This window comes from Eurypyga helias, unplaced genomic scaffold (genome assembly GCF_000690775.1).
Source record: "Eurypyga helias isolate BGI_N326 unplaced genomic scaffold, ASM69077v1 scaffold24992, whole genome shotgun sequence".
Classification (NCBI taxonomy): Eukaryota; Metazoa; Chordata; class Aves; order Eurypygiformes; family Eurypygidae; genus Eurypyga; species Eurypyga helias.
This window is the reverse complement of record NW_010234465.1, coordinates 7,479-23,915: the sequence shown is the minus strand read 5'-3', so window position 1 is coordinate 23,915 and position 16,437 is coordinate 7,479. Positions and strand designations below refer to the sequence as shown.

The 16,437-nt window shown below is 43.5% G+C and overlaps 1 protein-coding gene across 1 annotated transcript in view; it reads left to right on the top strand.

The window, feature by feature from the left end:
• Positions 1–1,936: 1,936 nt before the first annotated feature.
• LOC104505738 (growth arrest-specific protein 7-like) overlaps positions 1,937–16,437 on the top strand; it is a gene marked incomplete at its 3' end in the record, with an annotated part of 18,293 nt that continues 3,792 nt past the window's right edge. The window contains exons 1-5 of the mRNA XM_010146429.1: positions 1,937–2,071; positions 3,863–3,952; positions 6,081–6,196; positions 11,965–12,039; positions 15,314–15,392. Of these exons, the coding sequence (XP_010144731.1) occupies positions 1,937–2,071; positions 3,863–3,952; positions 6,081–6,196; positions 11,965–12,039; positions 15,314–15,392 (495 nt within the window). The remainder of the gene's footprint in view (positions 2,072–3,862; positions 3,953–6,080; positions 6,197–11,964; positions 12,040–15,313; positions 15,393–16,437) is intronic.

Sequence of the window (16,437 nt, the reverse complement as noted above, 5' to 3'; positions counted from 1 at the left end):
GTTTCCTTTTTGCTCATTGGTGGGACGTAGCTATTGTTCTGTTGATCATGTCCATCGGGATCTGGCAACGTCTATCTTGCCATTTTACTCCTAAGAACTGGATCTCTCATGCAGGTCCCTTAACCTTACTTTGCTTTATGGCAGAGTTGACTTTCAGGACGATTTGGATGATCATCTTTTCTGAAAAACTTCATCATCTGTGTTGCCCCATACAGTGATGTCATCAATGTACTGCAGATGTTCTGGAGCTGCACCCTGTTCCAGTGCAGTCTGGATCAGTCCATGGCAGATGGTAGGACTGTGCTTCCACCCCTGGGGCAGTCGATTCCAGGTGTATTGGATGCCCCTCCAAGTGAAAGCAAACTGTGGCCTACACTCTGCTGCCAAAGGAATGGAGAAAAAGACATTAGCAATGTCTGTTGTGGCATACCGTTTGGCTGCCTTTGACTCCAGCTCATATTGGAGTTCCAGCATGTCCAGCACGGCAGCACTCAGTAGCGGCGTGACTTCATTCAGGCCACGGTAGTCCACTGTTAGTCTACACTCCCCATCAGACTTGGGCACTGGCCAGATGGGCTGTTAAAGGGTAAAGAAGTCTTCCTGATCACTCCTTGCCTCTCCAGCTGATGAATCAGCTTATGGATCGGAAGTAAGGAGTCTCGGTGCGATACTGTCGCTGGTGCACTGTTGTGGTAGCAGTTGGCACCTGTTGGTCTGCAACCTTTAGCAATCCCACAGCAGAAGGGTCCTCTGAGAGATGTGGCAAGACAGATAGCTGCTCAATTTCTTCAGTCTCTTAAAGCAGCTATACCAGAAGCCCATCAGTACCGTTTTGGGTCCTTAAAATTTCCAATGTCTTGGAAGTAACTTCCACTCAGTCTCGTTAACTCTTTTACCTCTGCTGCTGACTATATGTTACTTGAGCTAAATCTGGAGTTTCTGTAGCTTGGCAGTCTGCTTTCAAGAGGCAGCCCCTTGTTCTGGATGCCCATGAGGTGTATTGTGGTAAGCACCCATAGTAGCTGTGCACAGGACAATGTTTTGTGCAGGCTTCCAGGCTGGAGGGACTGGAGGGGCTTAAGGGGATGGAGATGCTAAAGGGGTTGGTCTTGCTCGCAGGGCTGGACATGCTGTAGAGGCTGGAGGGGCTGGCGTCAAGTGACCAGTGGCTGTCACAAGATTTTATTCAGTGAGTATGAAACACAGCATCAAAGCCAGAAGCTGTTTAAACCTTGACACTGCATACCTTCACATGGTTACCTGTAATATTGTCGTTGCTGACAATGCTTTGTTTCACTTGGGAGGATGAACTGTAGTGTTGCTCATTCACAGGAAGCAGTTGGCCTGCTATGATATCTAGCAGAGCAATTCTGTGTGGGTTTTGAGGTTACCTTATTTTTTAAAGTGACACTACAATATATTGTTTTATTTGAGAAATAATGTAGGGCTGTGACAGTGTAGAGGCATGCCTGCATACCAGCACAGCCCGTGATCAGCAGTGGCACAGGATTTGGTGATCTGTGAAGCAAAGCAGAGCCTTTCTTCTGTCTTCCCTTATGTGCCAGTCCAGCACTGGTCTGGGTCGGTGCTTGTCGGACACTCTCTGAAAGCAGCAATTCGTCTTAATGTTTCTAGCCTGAATTTTTAAGACATTTGGGCTGATCAGTTGCTAATCTTCCTGATGGGGGTGAGAATAGGCTTCTAACGGGGTGTTTAGCTGGTGCATACCAGCAGCCCCTCACGACAGGAGCTTTGCAGTACCTGTGTACGGCTCCACACACGCCTACTTATGCTGGCTGTGCCTGGAGGAGAGGTGCCAGCTCCTCTCCTGTGGCTGAGCTACTTCCAGCGGATGATGGAATCTGCTCTCAGGCTTTTAGATATGATGATCCCTGAGTGGAAAAGGGAAGGTAACCCAACCTAGCAACAGGGCAAGATGAGCTTGTGGTGCTGTCCTGAAATAACTGAGCTGATGGTGAAGAGGCAGGAGAGGAAAACTTTAGAAGTCACAGAAGGTGACCTCAGTGAAGCATCCCTCATGGAGGGGCTTAAGGCTGTGGTGGTGACAGAGGTTGGCCTAGGATAACACAGGGAACCATCATTGCAGCTCAGGCAAGCCCAGCTGAGTGTGACTATACTGGTACGTCCACCTTGGCCACAGAGGTTCGGTGTGCCTGGGTGAGTGTGAGCACCATCACCATTGTTGCTCAGCCATCCCACTCTGAAGAAGCATCCCTCATGGAGGGGCTTAAGGCTGTGGTGGTGACAGAGGTTGGCCTAGGATAACACAGGGAACCATCATTGCAGCTCAGGCAAGCCCAGCTGAGTGTGACTATACTGGTACGTCCACCTTGGCCACAGAGGTTCGGTGTGCCTGGGTGAGTGTGAGCACCATCACCATTGTTGCTCAGCCATCCCACTCTGAATTTTTTTCTGTATGGCACTTCTGATGGGGAGCGTGAAGGAACAGGGAGGTGTTTTGTCAGCCTCTCTTGTTGGGACAGTGTGGCCAGCTGGAGTCTGGCTCTGGCTGGAAATGCAGGCTCACTGTTGCATGGCTGCTGCCTGCAAAGTGACAGTAATGTGATATGACAGCCCTGGCCTCTGACCTCCTGCAGTTCAGATTGAAGGCTGATGGGAGCTGAAAGGAAGCTAGAAGGGAAGATGCATGGTTTAGGATCTAGCTAGGTGACAGCTAGAGAGACCGTAGGTACAGGGTACTCAGCCTGCTTTGAAATGGACTTGGCAAGCTCTGGATGGAGTGATTTTTGTGGAAAACGGGATGGAGAAAGCTCTTGTATTACATACAGGACAGCAACTGAAACTATCATGGGCAGAAAAAGTAGCAGAGCCAATGTGGGTTTGTAGGAATGATGTTTTATCAGCTGAAGGCTTTGTCTGCATTGCTCTAGCATGGTTGGCTTACACTGTATCAGCACTTTGCAGCATGTTGCTGTGTCCTTTTAGATCCTCTGAATAGCCCAAACGCCGATTCACTGCGTGTAAGCACTTACCTTTAGGTCTGCCCATGCAGCTGTGCTAACCCTGCCCACAGCTTTGTTTTTGGGTTTTCTGTGAACATAACTGATCAGAAACAGCCCAAACCCCTTACAGTTACGTTTGTGAGTCTTCCATCCCCAATTTCTGTTTGTTCCTTGATTAATACACAAGTACTCTTAGGGTTCAGCAAACCTGCAGGTGCAGTAAGAGGGACTGCTTTTAGTGTGCCTGCCCTTTTTTTTAGCAGAAATTTTAGACCAGCATTATGTACAGTCAGTGAGCTCTGACTCTTGCTTCCCCTGAAGGGCTTAACTGCTTCCAGAGTTATTCTGCAGCACATTCTGCAGTAGCTGTCACACTCTTCTTTCACTGTGCTTCTATCAGGCTACATTTTCTGCTGAAAAGGTCTCTGGGATAGATGGAAGGTCTGTGCACTGAAAAAATAATCCTGTAAGAGACTAACATTGCCAAGATTTCCTGAGGAGTTATGCCGATAGTGCCTTCAATGCTGTTTGCTGCTCATGGTATTTCTTGTGTTCAGGGTGTACTCAGGATATTCATGTCAGCATTTTTACCACAGTTTGTTAGGGATTTAGAAGAACTCCCTGTATGACGTTTTCTAAATCAAGAAGATTTTCCTCCTGAAATGTTTATTTTCCTCTGAGCTGATACTCTGGAGGAGCTTTCTGGGAATACTTAACTGCTGTTTCCATGCAACAACCAATTTTTCTTCATTGACATGCATTCACTGTGGATTTTCTGATTGGAAGCATGTGTATATAAACTTTCATTTGCATATTTCTCATAAACAGCTGAATTTCATTTACCTTATAGCCCTCTTTTGCCTTTTTTTGTCCTACAGATAAACTGTGTGACTTTCCCACACCCTGATGTAATGCCAGAGCAGCAGTTGCTGAAACCTTCGGAGTGGAGCTACTGTGATTATTTCTGGGTAAGTAGGCAGCCAGCCACATGCCATATTGCAGCTCCTGAGCTTCTGAAAAAGTGGAACTGCTAGCTTGTTTGTGGCACAAGGTAAAGGAGAATTTGGGCTGAAATTTAGTGTATTAGGGCAGCACCAGGGAGACTGAGGATGCCTGTGAAGATCAGGTGGAAATAGTGTAACTCATCTCAGATGTGGATGATTATCAGAAGAGTGTCCAGGTAGGCAAGGTCAGCTGTCAGGAGATGGTTTTGGTCAGGAAATGCAGGAGATGTAGGACAAACTGCAGATCTCAAAATACCTCAGCCGAAAGGACTGTGCAGAGGAAGGAGGGATAACGAGGTGGCTGACAGGGAATATTATTTCACTGTTTCCCAAAGCATGAGAGCTAGGGATGCACAAGAAAGCCAGGAATATTACATATAGGATAAGCAGATAGTTACAAACTTTTTGTTAAATTGTAAGACTCACTCCCATAGGATATTCTGGAGGACAGATGATAAATGAATTTTTTAAAAGGTGAGGTTTGTAATGGACAGGACCATTAGTAGCTCTTAAATTGAGTAGTTTTAATGCAGCCTTCAGCATGGAAAGTCTCCAGTAGTTTGGGGTTTTTTTTCTGTGTGTACCCTCTCATGCTTGGCTCCACTTTCAGGATCCTGAATCAGATTAGAATGATAAGTAGTCCTTCAAGTGGGGAGCTGATAGAAAAAATCTTCTACCATCTGGGGGATGGGGGGAATGCTACTTCAACACTGAAGATTCTATGAATTTCACATGTGTTTTCAGTTATAAATTATTGAAGGGTTTCCATTAAAAAAAAAGTTTCACTTACAAAAAAAATGCAGCTGTTGGAGAAACAGCAGTACTTCTACTCATGTGTGCTCAGCACTGGTGTGATTATTGCAAATGGTCACATTACCAAGCCACCAGCGTTTCTTCTCTGATCACAATGAGCAATAAATCAGAAATGATGTAGAGGCTTATTTTTTGCATGTGTCTTACAGAAGTCACTGCCCTGCTTGGTTCTTTCCATTTAAGCTTGATCATTGCTTGGCTCCTTGGGTTTGCTCACATCTTGTTCTCAGTGAAACTCCACCTAAAGTTGCCTTTTTAATGCAAACTTTTATCCTCCCATAGCTCTGCTCCCAGGACATTCCTCTTGTTCAGCCTTGTAATCCATGATCTGCCACTCATCTCCTTCTCCGATCAGCTCCACTCTTCCTTTTGTCTCAGACTGGTAACACCCAGCTGCCTGGTGCCTGGCACAGTGTCCTACAAGTCTCCTGCTTTGATTTAGGTGGCTTTTTTCTCTGTGCAAATGTGCAGCACTTAGGGTATTTGAGCAAAACCTGTAGTCCCTATTGAAGTCATCTCTGGGCCTGTTTGTTGAAACATCGTGGGAAATTCAGTTCTGAAGTAAGGGAAAGCTGAGAGAGGAGAGAGAGAAAATAGGCAGCAGAGATAAGACTCTTTGGTCTTGTAGCAACCCTGAAGTCAGTGGAGCAAGGGCTGAAAAGAACTGTGTAGGAAACAAACAGTGAAAGATGGGATGTATGGCAGTCATCTATTGAACAAATAGCTATTTTACCCTGCTTTAAGCAGATCTGTGCAGTATTTTTTTATCCTCCCATAGCTCCTCTTGTTCTGTATATTTTTGAGTACAAATCCGGGTTGAACTTTACAGTCTATTAAAGGTTGTTTAGGGCTGTGTTACCCCTGGAAAGAGCAGCTGTGCCCTCCCCTCTCCCTCAGCAGTCCCCTTCTCTTTAAAGGGCTGAGCCATCAAGGCTCAACGCTTGCTGGAGCCAGCCCAGGGATGTTATCAGGTGTGAAAGGCCATGGGCAGAAGAGAAAGCAGGATGGCTGCTTTGCCCCCACATAGCCTTATGCTAACTGTAAAACTTTTTTTTTTTTTTTTTTAATAGGAGTAAGAGGAGGGGGAAGGAGCAAGTGTTGGAATATTCCTCTGAGAGGGGCTAAGGTGCTGTGACCATCAGGTGTTATCAGAAGAGGGACACTCTTGGGACACCATTGGTGTCTGTTGCTTGGACTGCTTGGGCAGTTGGCACTGGGAACTGTTTATCTGTGGTTTTGATCCCCATATCTTTTTCTTGAACTTCCTTTTTCCTTCCAGGCTGATAAGAAGGATTCTCAAGGGAACAATACAGTGTCGGGATTTGAAATTCTTCTTCAAAAGCAACTTAAAGGGAAACAAATGCAGAAAGAAATGGCAGAGTTCATTCGAGAAAGGTAATTAGCACTTGGCTATCAAATTAACTATCTATGGCAGGGCAGGTTTCCCCCTACCACCCGTCTTAGATATTCCTTCAGTACCTTAATGACGTAGCATACACAGCATAAAAAATATGCTACCAATTCTTAAAGAACATTTAATATTTCTTTAATGTCCATGCACATTATCTAGACTTCCCCAGGTCTCACTTGTTTCTCCTGCTGTGCTTTTCTCAGTTAATTTGCATACAGGCTGTCCGTTTAGGTAGAGGGAACCAAGAAAGTTTTAAGCAGCAGATGCAAGGGAAAAACATGGACATGGAAAAAACAGAGTAGACAGAAAGGAAATATTTTGTCTGAAAAATAGAGAAGCAATTTTTTGACATGGACCATAGGCACAATTACCTAGGGGAAGATGTAAAAAGACATCACTTGGGACTGATTACAGAGCTAAATTACACATACAGACATACAGAGTGAACCTCAAGTCATAAAGGCAGATGTTGCTCCTAGAGGATGCCAGAATGCTGTTAATGGTCTATTGCTCTGCTGACATGAGAGGTGCACTGAGCACCAAAGAAGCAGTTGATAGATGTTCAGTTCTACCATGTATTCCTGGGTAGTGTCACTGTTATTTGAAATCACTTGTCGTGTCTAAACCAGTGTAAATCATCTTGAGGATGACCCTCAAAACTTGAGAGCAGGTGATAGGGAACAAGCAGTGTTTACTCCTAGGAGGAAGGCAGAGCATGCTGATGGATGTTCTCTTCTGGAGGTAATTGCACTAGTTGAAGGAGCTGCTGTTCTCTGTTCTGCTGAGTTGGTATTGCCTTCCTACTCTGCTGCTGCAGACATAGTGTGACTGTGCTGATGTAAATCAGTAGTGGTGGAAGCAATGAATGGGGCAACAAACAAGCACCTGTGCTGGTGTTTGGGGAGCAGTTCAGTTGGGCAGAGCTTGCAGATAGTTGCTTTCATCTGTGGTTTGTTTTCTTTCTCCCTCTCATCTTTTTTTTTTTTTTTTTAGTATGGCAGTAGTGGAGAAATGCAAAGTATAGCATAGACAGTAGAGACAGTCTGATAAAGGAGATGCAGAGTGCTGAGCATGCACATGTGGTTCCTAATGCCTGGAAGAAAGGACCAGCTGGCAAAGGAAGAATACAGTTGAGAAATAGTCTTGCTAAGCTAGAAGATGAGGAGGAGGCACACAGAATTGTCATAGCTGTGGCCAAGTAAAGAGGAGGAAAGCTGCTCCAAAGAAAGTAATATCTAATGTAATTTGACAGAACCAGAAAAAGCAGCATTCAAGAGGGAGAGGCAGTTGGTATGAAATGAGAGAGCAAGGAGGGAGCAGATCTGACACTGAGAAGAGGCATGTTCATGTCCTCAGCTGAGGAAAAAGTAGGCATGTTATAGAATAAAAGACAGAAAAGATTCACTGTGCTGGAAATAAAGAGGGTTTGGAATTGAGTGAGAAGAGGATCTAGATCGGAGTTATAGAAGGATTAATATATTTTTCTTCTGTTTGGAACAAATGATTCAGGATTGCTCTGTGTGGAAACTGAGGAGGACGCATGGGGTTGAGCTGGAGAGGTTACTCACAGAAATGTAGGCTCAGGCCATCGGGGAAACCTTTACATTCCCAGCAAAGAGAGAAAAAGTATTGATAAGAATTTCTTGGTGACCATCAGGTGGCTAAGGGAATACAAGACCATGTTTAACTAGGGGTTTTCATGTCAAGAAAAAATTATCTCCAGCTTCTGGAGGTGAAGTGCAGGCAGCTAATAAAAATAGTTTTAAATAGGAAAGTTGGATGAGACATGATAATTGGATTTCTTGAACAAATGATGAAGAACTAACTGGAATCTATTTTATCAGGTAGAGGCTTTTAGAGGACCTACTTGTAAATAGCAATCTTACACTGAGCAATTATGTGTTCATTTTTAATTAAGCTGGGCTGTGCTTAGAAAATTTAAAATAAATAGCAGATTATTTAGCTACATGAAAAGAAACACAAGCAGGAGTATGGTTACGAAGGTCTGTCTAGCCCACTGACTTTAATCTGACCATGGCAGTACTAAGTGTGTAAGAGGAAAGGAGCATAGGAGTCTCTGTCGTCCCTGCTTCCAATAACCAGAAGTTTGGGGATTTCCAGAGCCAGAGTTTGCCTTAGGTCTGCCATGTTCAGCAGATACTTGTAAACATCTTCCACTAATCTAATCCTTATGAATGTTTTTATGTTTTCGATACTGCAATGATTTGTAGCAGGCCTGTGTAATTTATGCACTACAGGAAAAGTAATGGTGCTTCTGTTGTCTGATAATTTCATTGTTGCCACCTAATCTGGAGAAATAGTGTAAAAAGACTTCTAGTCACTACCTTCACGCAGTGACAGTAGTGTAGATGCCTGTCGGATATCCTCTATCACCTTCTCTGTGTTCCCTGTGTTGTCTTAATCTATTAAGTTTCTTCTTGCATGGTAGTCACATCAGATCATCTTTGCCTTCCTTTGTAGCTCTCTAGCTTTTCTTCATCCATTGTAACATGGCATGACTGAAGCTGAGTTTGGGCACATGAAGTACTTCATTAAAAAAAAAAAAAAAGGCATAAGAGAGCAGGGAATAAACATCCAAAGAGCAACTAGAACTAGTAAAGTCAAGACACTATGGGTCAAAATGCACCTACAGTATGTAATGCTTCTGACTACACAGGGAGTGAAATTCTGAAAGTTTTTGAACAAATTAGTAGAAACATAAAACAGGACCTTTTTGGGGTGAAGCTGGAGTAACTGCAAAACAGCCATGGGGATTTCTGGAGGTAGGCTCACAAGGCTCAGGAGTCCCTGTGTACTGGTGTGTTGATGTTTCACAGTCAGCACAATCCAGAATTTGCAGGGTGTTTATATTGACCAGGGACAGGAAGCAGGTTTTTTTTTCCCATTTTTGAGGAAACATAAAACAGGACCTTTTTGGGGTGAAGCTGGAGTAACTGCAAAACAGCCATGGGGATTTCTGGAGGTAGGCTCACAAGGCTCAGGAGTCCCTGTGTACTGGTGTGTTGATGTTTCACAGTCAGCACAATCCAGAATTTGCAGGGTGTTTATATTGACCAGGGACAGGAAGCAGGTTTTTTTTTCCCATTTTTGAGGCTGAAGGAGCTGGGGTTCTTTAGCCTGAAGAAGAGGAGGCTGAGGGGGCACCTGATCGCTCTCTACAGCTCCCTGAAATGAGGTTGTAGGGAGCTGGGTGCTGGTCTGTTCTCCCGGGTAACTGGTGACAGGACAAGAGGAGATGGCCTCAAGTGGCATCAGGGGAGGTTTAGATTAGATATTAGGAAAAACTTCTTCCCTCAAGTCACGTCAGGGGAGGTTTAGATTAGATATTAGGAAAGATTTCTTCACTGAAAGAGTGGCCAGGCACTGGAAGAGGCTGCCCAGGGAAGTGGTGGAGTCAGCATCCCTGGAGGTGTTCAAGGAATGTGTAGACGTGGCACTGAGGACATGGTCTAGTGGGTACGGTAGTGTTGGGTTGATGGTTGGCTGGATGATCTTACAGGTCTTTTCCAACCTTAGTGATCCTGTGAGTCTGTGTATCTTTATCTTGTTTTTTTTGCTTCTTTTGAGGTATTTGAGATGTTTTGGCCACAGATGATGACAGGACACCAGGATGGGATAGAACAATTTATGTCTTATAACTGGGACTCTTAAGCAATAACCAATTCACCTTTTTGTTGTTATTCCTTCTTGCCAAGGCAGTCTGCCTTATTAGTAGTGCCATCCACCTGCAGTACAAGTAACACTTAAAACCCCAGAGCCTGAGCTAAAGCTGGGACCACTGAGGACCTCTTCCATCTAAGACTGTGGCTTTGCATTTAGGATGCCATGTTTAGGACAGGCACTGAGGGCAGCAGACATATTGTATGTTATGTGTGATTGTGAAGATCATGAGGCTTCCTTTTGTCTTTTGTTCAATACTTCCCCAGCTACAGCAGTATCAAGGAAGAACTTCACAGGGTTTTCTATTCATTATTTTCACAGCAAACCTTCATGATGGATGATGGTTATTCCTCTGTTCGTGAGTCAAAGGACTGAAACACAGATTCTGTGCAAGTCTGTACGGGCAGCTAAGAACAGTCAGCAGACGAGCTAGCACCTTTGCACACCTGCCATCCGCAAGTAAATCACTCAAAGGCATCCTTAAGCCAAAATGTAGCAGGAATAAAGTTGCATGGTGAAGGATGTAGACTAGAGCTTTTGTTGGGAACTCCTGGTAACTGAGGTGAAAGCAGTGAGCCCTGGCTTTGAGCTGTACACTTAGGTATTCATCTCAGCTACATTTAGACATTTGCATCTTCATTATAGTTGACCTATACACCTTCTCCAGTCCATAGAAATTGTCACTTCTGAGGCAAGATTAGTCTCATCCTGAAGTAGGTATTTAAATTAGGCCAGGTGAAATGTGTGTGGATAAAGCCCTTTTCATTGTGAGGTCCTAACCACAGTGTAGCCTTTGGTGTTGGACAACTGTAGTTGTTGGTCTTGCTATAACAGGTGTGAGGAGATGGCTGGTTTTGTTCTCATGAGAGGGGGAAGAAGATGACCCTCACATGCTGGGTGAGGTCTGTAGTTGTTCTGTGGTGTACTGGGTATCACCTTGGGCCAGCTGCATCCCACAGAGTGACATCCAGATCATATTTTCAGCAACCTAGAACATCAGACCCCTTTCATCTGGTTTGTGGGACCTCTTTTGTCTCAAGTGTGCCACTTGTAGCAGTGTTGCTCAACTAGCTACTGCAAATGGGCATGCCAAGAATATCTCACCTTCTGTCTCCTCATTGGAAGGATATGGCTTTTAAACCAGGTGTTTTCCCTGCCTGGGCCTAGTTCTGGGTGCCACTCAGCTCATTTGTAGCTCTTCTGTTGAACAAGATTGTTTGAAAACCATTTTTTTGCCAGAGTTGAGATCATACACACTTGGCAAATATTTCACTAGGAGAAGAACTCCAGGGAGCTGGAGATTGGTTTCAGGCATGATGCATGTCACCTCTGAACCAGCAGCTGCTGTTTCCTCACTCAACAGCTACACTTATTCTTCTGTCTGCAGCCATTCCCATAGTGGTTGTGTGCCGACAGCTTCCTTCTTCTGCACCCCCACTGCTGGCAAGCTGGTCCTGTTCGTGGTGTGGTGCTGCTGGATGAATGGAGAGGACAGGGCAGTGGGTGGGATGGGTGAAGGACAGGGCCTGCACCACCATGTGTCAGTGACACAAGCCCCTGCCAACATCTTCACCATCTCTGTTGTCTGTAACGGAGCAGGAAGCATTCAGTGTCCCTAGGAAAGGTGCAGTTCAGCACCCCAAACCTCAGTGGGATTTCTCCTGTATCACTGCATTCCTTCATCTTCATTTCAAGGGTGTGCAATCTCACATTTAGCAGCAGACTGAAACACATGCTTCTCAAGTGAGCCCAGTTTTGCAGACAGTCCATGTTGCACAGGAGAAACACTTTGTCCTTGTTATTTGCTCTCCAGAACTGTAGCTTTTTCTTCTAATTTTATCGCACATGCTGTCCTGCATGTATCCCTGCTCATGTCATTGCATTTTTAGCATATGGAGAGGAGAAACGGATCCTGAAACTGGTGCTTCCAAGCTCTGGAGACTGAAAGGAAAATTCATGTGGCAAGATCTGTTAAAATACAAAGAGTTTCTTTAAATTATGCGTGTGGGCTTCTGCCTTAAAGCTTACTTACTGCTGTCTTTTTATTTTCTCTGTGTGTGCGTGAGTGTAGGATAAAGATTGAGGAGGAATATGCTAAGAACCTGTCCAAACTGTCTCAGAATTCCCTGGCTGCTCAGGAAGAAGGGTAAGTGTGTCTCTGGCTTTTGCAGAAGACAAAAATTTTAACATAAAAGGCATTCCTCCCACACAGGTATGTGTATTTTTCCTGAGCTCTCCCATTGAGTAGAGGTTTATTTAGCCTGGCATCCTGGGTGTGTTAAGGAAGATAGTATTGCTTTGGAATATTTTTCTTTTGAAGATGTTCACGGTAAATTTTTAGGAATATCTGTATAAAACCTTGCATTTCCAATGATGTGTTTATGCTCTTCTAGTTCTAGCCAGCACTAGTTCCTTTAGGGTTTAGCATGTATACGTACTAAATTACTCTGAATATGGAAGAATATATGGAATATATATACTGCTGATAGTAAATCCATAAAGTCAGGCCAGTAGAATTGGAGCAGCACAGAGGAAGAAGTCTCTTCTCATCTTGGGTCTGGCCCTCCAAGAATAGCAGCAGGTTATCTATTATATACAGCATGTTCACACTTTCAAAGTTATTAAGAAGGTATTAGGCAATGCACTTCAGACTAGATTGTACTCATCAGTAATAATAAAAAAATTCTACTCCTGAAGGTGTAGAAGTTAGCTCTGTCTGTTCCAACACAGACCCTCTAAGCATTGAAATCACAGGTTGGAAATGACTGTCCTCACCCTAGTCACACCCTGGACACAGCGTGTTTCTACTGTCAGCGAAGCTTCATGAGGTGTTTGCTCATCTCCCAGTATGCAAGGACAGAAATTGCGAGAGGCTAACTAGGCTGATACTTCTCTAGGCACCCACATTGACGATGGTTTCTGATTTTCTTTCCCCTTTAGGGGTGGGTGTTAACCTGCTCCTAGTAAAGCTAAAACAGCTTTCTTACACATCCTTTTCCCACTTTCCCCTACCCCCAGTAAGAGAAAGGGGGAATGCCTAAAAAAATGAAGGGGAAGGAAACTAGGGTAGGCTAGATGAAAAGAGAGGGAATGAGGACCAAAGCATAAAATGTTGAAGTAGCGAAATGAAGGGAACATGGAGCAGAGTGCAGGGATCTGGGAATGCTGCCTGGTGGTGCTGGACCTGGAGAGGTGGCAGGATAAGGAAGTGGAAGGTGCTGTGGTGGCCAAATTGGCTAGGACCAGGAAGAAGCTAGTGAGAAGATCCTAGTTATGGGTGAGGCCCAGGAAAGGGAAAAATTCAATTTAAAAAAGTGAGGGAGGAAGAGCAGCCAACAGGAGGATTTCAAAAAGCCAAAAGTGCAACTGCAGCCTAACACACTCTTAAGTTAAATATTCGCCAGCATCTTCCACTCATTTCTGAGAAGGTGTGAATTGGGGGACCCCATGAACTGCTCTGTGAACACATCAATTATCCTTCTGGTTTCATACTCCACAGAGCTTTTTCCCGCTTTGCTGTCCAGCAGTACATGGAATTGATGAAAAGTATAGGCAATTCCTCCAGGGTCCTCTGCCTTCCACTGGTGGTAAGAAGACCCACCATCATGTATGTGAATCAGACATGAGAGTGACAAGATGGGACCGATTTGTGGTATCTGGATGGTTCTGCCCAAGTTTCTGTGTGTACTGTGCTGCTGCATGTAAACAGAGGTGATACAAGCCATGATCATTTAAGTCATTGTGGTTGGATAAGAGATGCAGAAGATGCTTAGCAGGCCAAAATGCCTTTTTTATTTAAATATATCAGATAAAATAATTAGTACCAGTGAGAACTGGACAGTGGGAGGGGATCTCACGGGGGGGACTAGGGAAGGAGAGGAGTTGAGAGCACTTAAGTGAAACAATCGCAGCTCGTTTAGCTGTGGTGAACACCATATTTGAGGACTAAACTCCTTAGAGCAACATCAGAGATTATAGATCATTGTTTTGAAAGTGCAATTTCAGGCAATTTTTCAGGCTACCAGGAAGGGACAAATACGTCTGTCTTTGAAAAGGGGGTGTGGGAGAGAGAGATGGGGACAGGATTGTAGATCAGGTAGCTTTATATAACCTGTGCAAAGTGGTAGAATAAACCATCAAGCTTCTTAGAAGCACTCACTGGAAAACTAAGGTGATGAGCAATTATTGTGGATGTATACAGAATAAAAAATGTCAAACCAACCTAAATTCCTCCAGTGATGGAATACAGTAGTAAATCAACATCATAGCTCTTAATTTAGTAAAGCTTTTTTCAATGGAAGATGCTTTTAAGTAGGCAAGAGAAATGTGGCATAAATAAAGCCTAAGGTGCAAAACTAGGTAAGAAATCATATCTGCTACTTAAAAAAGTTAACTTCAAAGTAAGATCTCATAAGGTTTGTTCTAAGTCCAGATTTTTTCAATGTTTTTGTTAATGATATGTGATAAAATAAATAATGGGGTTACGATAGTCAGAGATGAGACAAAGCTAAGAGGGAAGGTGTGTACAGTTTGAAGACAAGATTGCAATTCAGAATTATTTTGTTAAACTAGAGAAGTTAACTATAAAAAATTAAGATGCATTTCAATGAGGACAAAGTGCCACGTTTTATACTTTCACAGGATACAGTTACATAATGGTTTGTGGGAGAAGGATCAGGCTATAGTGAATCATAAGCTTATTCATCAACAACTTCACACGGTTGTCTAAAAAAGCAATCATACTGACATATGTAGAAGAAAGTGTTTGATATGAAATAAACTGTTAGCAGTTTAGCAACTGGAAAGCCTCTGCTGGAATCATAGAATGGTTTGGATTGGAAGGGACCTTTAAAGATCATTTAGTCCAGTGCTGAGAAGATGATGTAGTTTTGGTTATGATTCATTAAGAGGAATCGAGGCTGTTGGAGAGAGTCTAGAGAATCATACTTAAACTGCCGTCTTCTAGAAAATAGTTTGTCTGAAGGAAAAAGAAGGTGGAGAAAAGACATGGTATTTTAGAAATACTGAAAGGCTTCTCTGAGAAGTAGAATAATCTGCTCGCCAAAGGTAGGGTGTAAAGTGGAAGAGGCAGTGGGAAAACTGCACTGGTGAAGGTTTATTTTAAAGATTAGAAAAGAAAAAACTTCATTATGGTAAGGATAAGGAACTGAGGTATCTTGCTTATGGAGACTCTGGCATCTGTGTAACTTAAGATCATTATGAACAGTGTTTTCAAAGATCTGCTATGTGAAATGAAAATACAATTTTGCCTTGGTCACAGAGCTTGGTTATCTTCTCAGATTTCTGCTATCACTTTTGCTGAGGATAATGTGGTACAAAGCTTTGTGCCTTATCTATCTGACAAATCTCTCTGGGAGGGTGTGCACAAGACAGATCACTGTTGCTCTGTGTTCTTTCAGCACCCTAGGGGAGGCTTGGGCTCAGCTAAAGAAGAGTCTAGCTGATGAAGCAGAGGTTCATCTCAAATTTTCTTCTAAGGTAAATAGTTCTTCCTTTTGCAAAAGTTTTTGCCCTGTAATTGATGTGGATCTCCCTTCAGTGTTTGTTAGTGGGGAAAATTCAGATGCATATGGTACAAATTTAGAAGAATCAGTAAGTTAGAGAACAAAACTATTGAAAGTCTGTCCTTTCTTCCTGTCAAAGGATTTTGTTCAGTTTATTTAGTCTACCTGATGAGTAAGTTAAAACACATCTAGTCTTAATTTTTCATAAAAAAGAAGGAAGAATGGTTCTGGTTTTTATTAATTTAGGGCTCTATGTTCCAGCGTGTTCTAGTAAATTTATCTAGAGCTTTTACAGATTAATTCTGTAGAGGGAGAAATAAAAAATAATGTTTGGCTTTTCAAAAAGAATCTAGTGTATTTGTCTGGAAGGAAGAGAACCAGGACTCTGACTTCTTCATGTCATTGGCCTTTCTGAAAAGTGCACTAGGAACTTAATTCATGTTATTCTTCGATCTTCTCTCAAGTGATATCCAAGGAGATTTCTTGTATAAATTACAGTATTTATCTGGTTTTTTCCATCACATGTGCCACGCTCTTGCATGCTGTAACATTATGTTAACCTCTGTGGGTGATCAAGTTCAGTACAGTGGCAGATATCTCAGCACAACAGCCATATTCTGGAGGAAAACTATAACTCTGCACTGGTTGTAAGAGATTATGCAGAGGTTACTCAGGCAACCAGCCGCTGCCTTGGTAACCTGCTGCTCTGCTTCAAACTTCTACATCAGAGCTGTAATTAGTGAAATACTTTCTGTTCCCTCTTGTCACAGATTGACACAGATTCACAGGGTGGAAGGAGTTGGAAAGGATGTCTAGAGATCATCTAGTCCAAGCCCCCTGCCAGAGCAGGATCCCCTAGAGTAGATCACACAGGAACAAGTCCAGACAGCTTTGGAAAGTCTCCAGAGCAGGCGACTCCACCACCTCTGGGCAGCCTGTTCCAGTGCTCTGACACCCTCACAGGGAAGAAGGGTTTCCTCATGTTCAGGCTGAACCTTCTGTTTACCAGTTCATGGCCG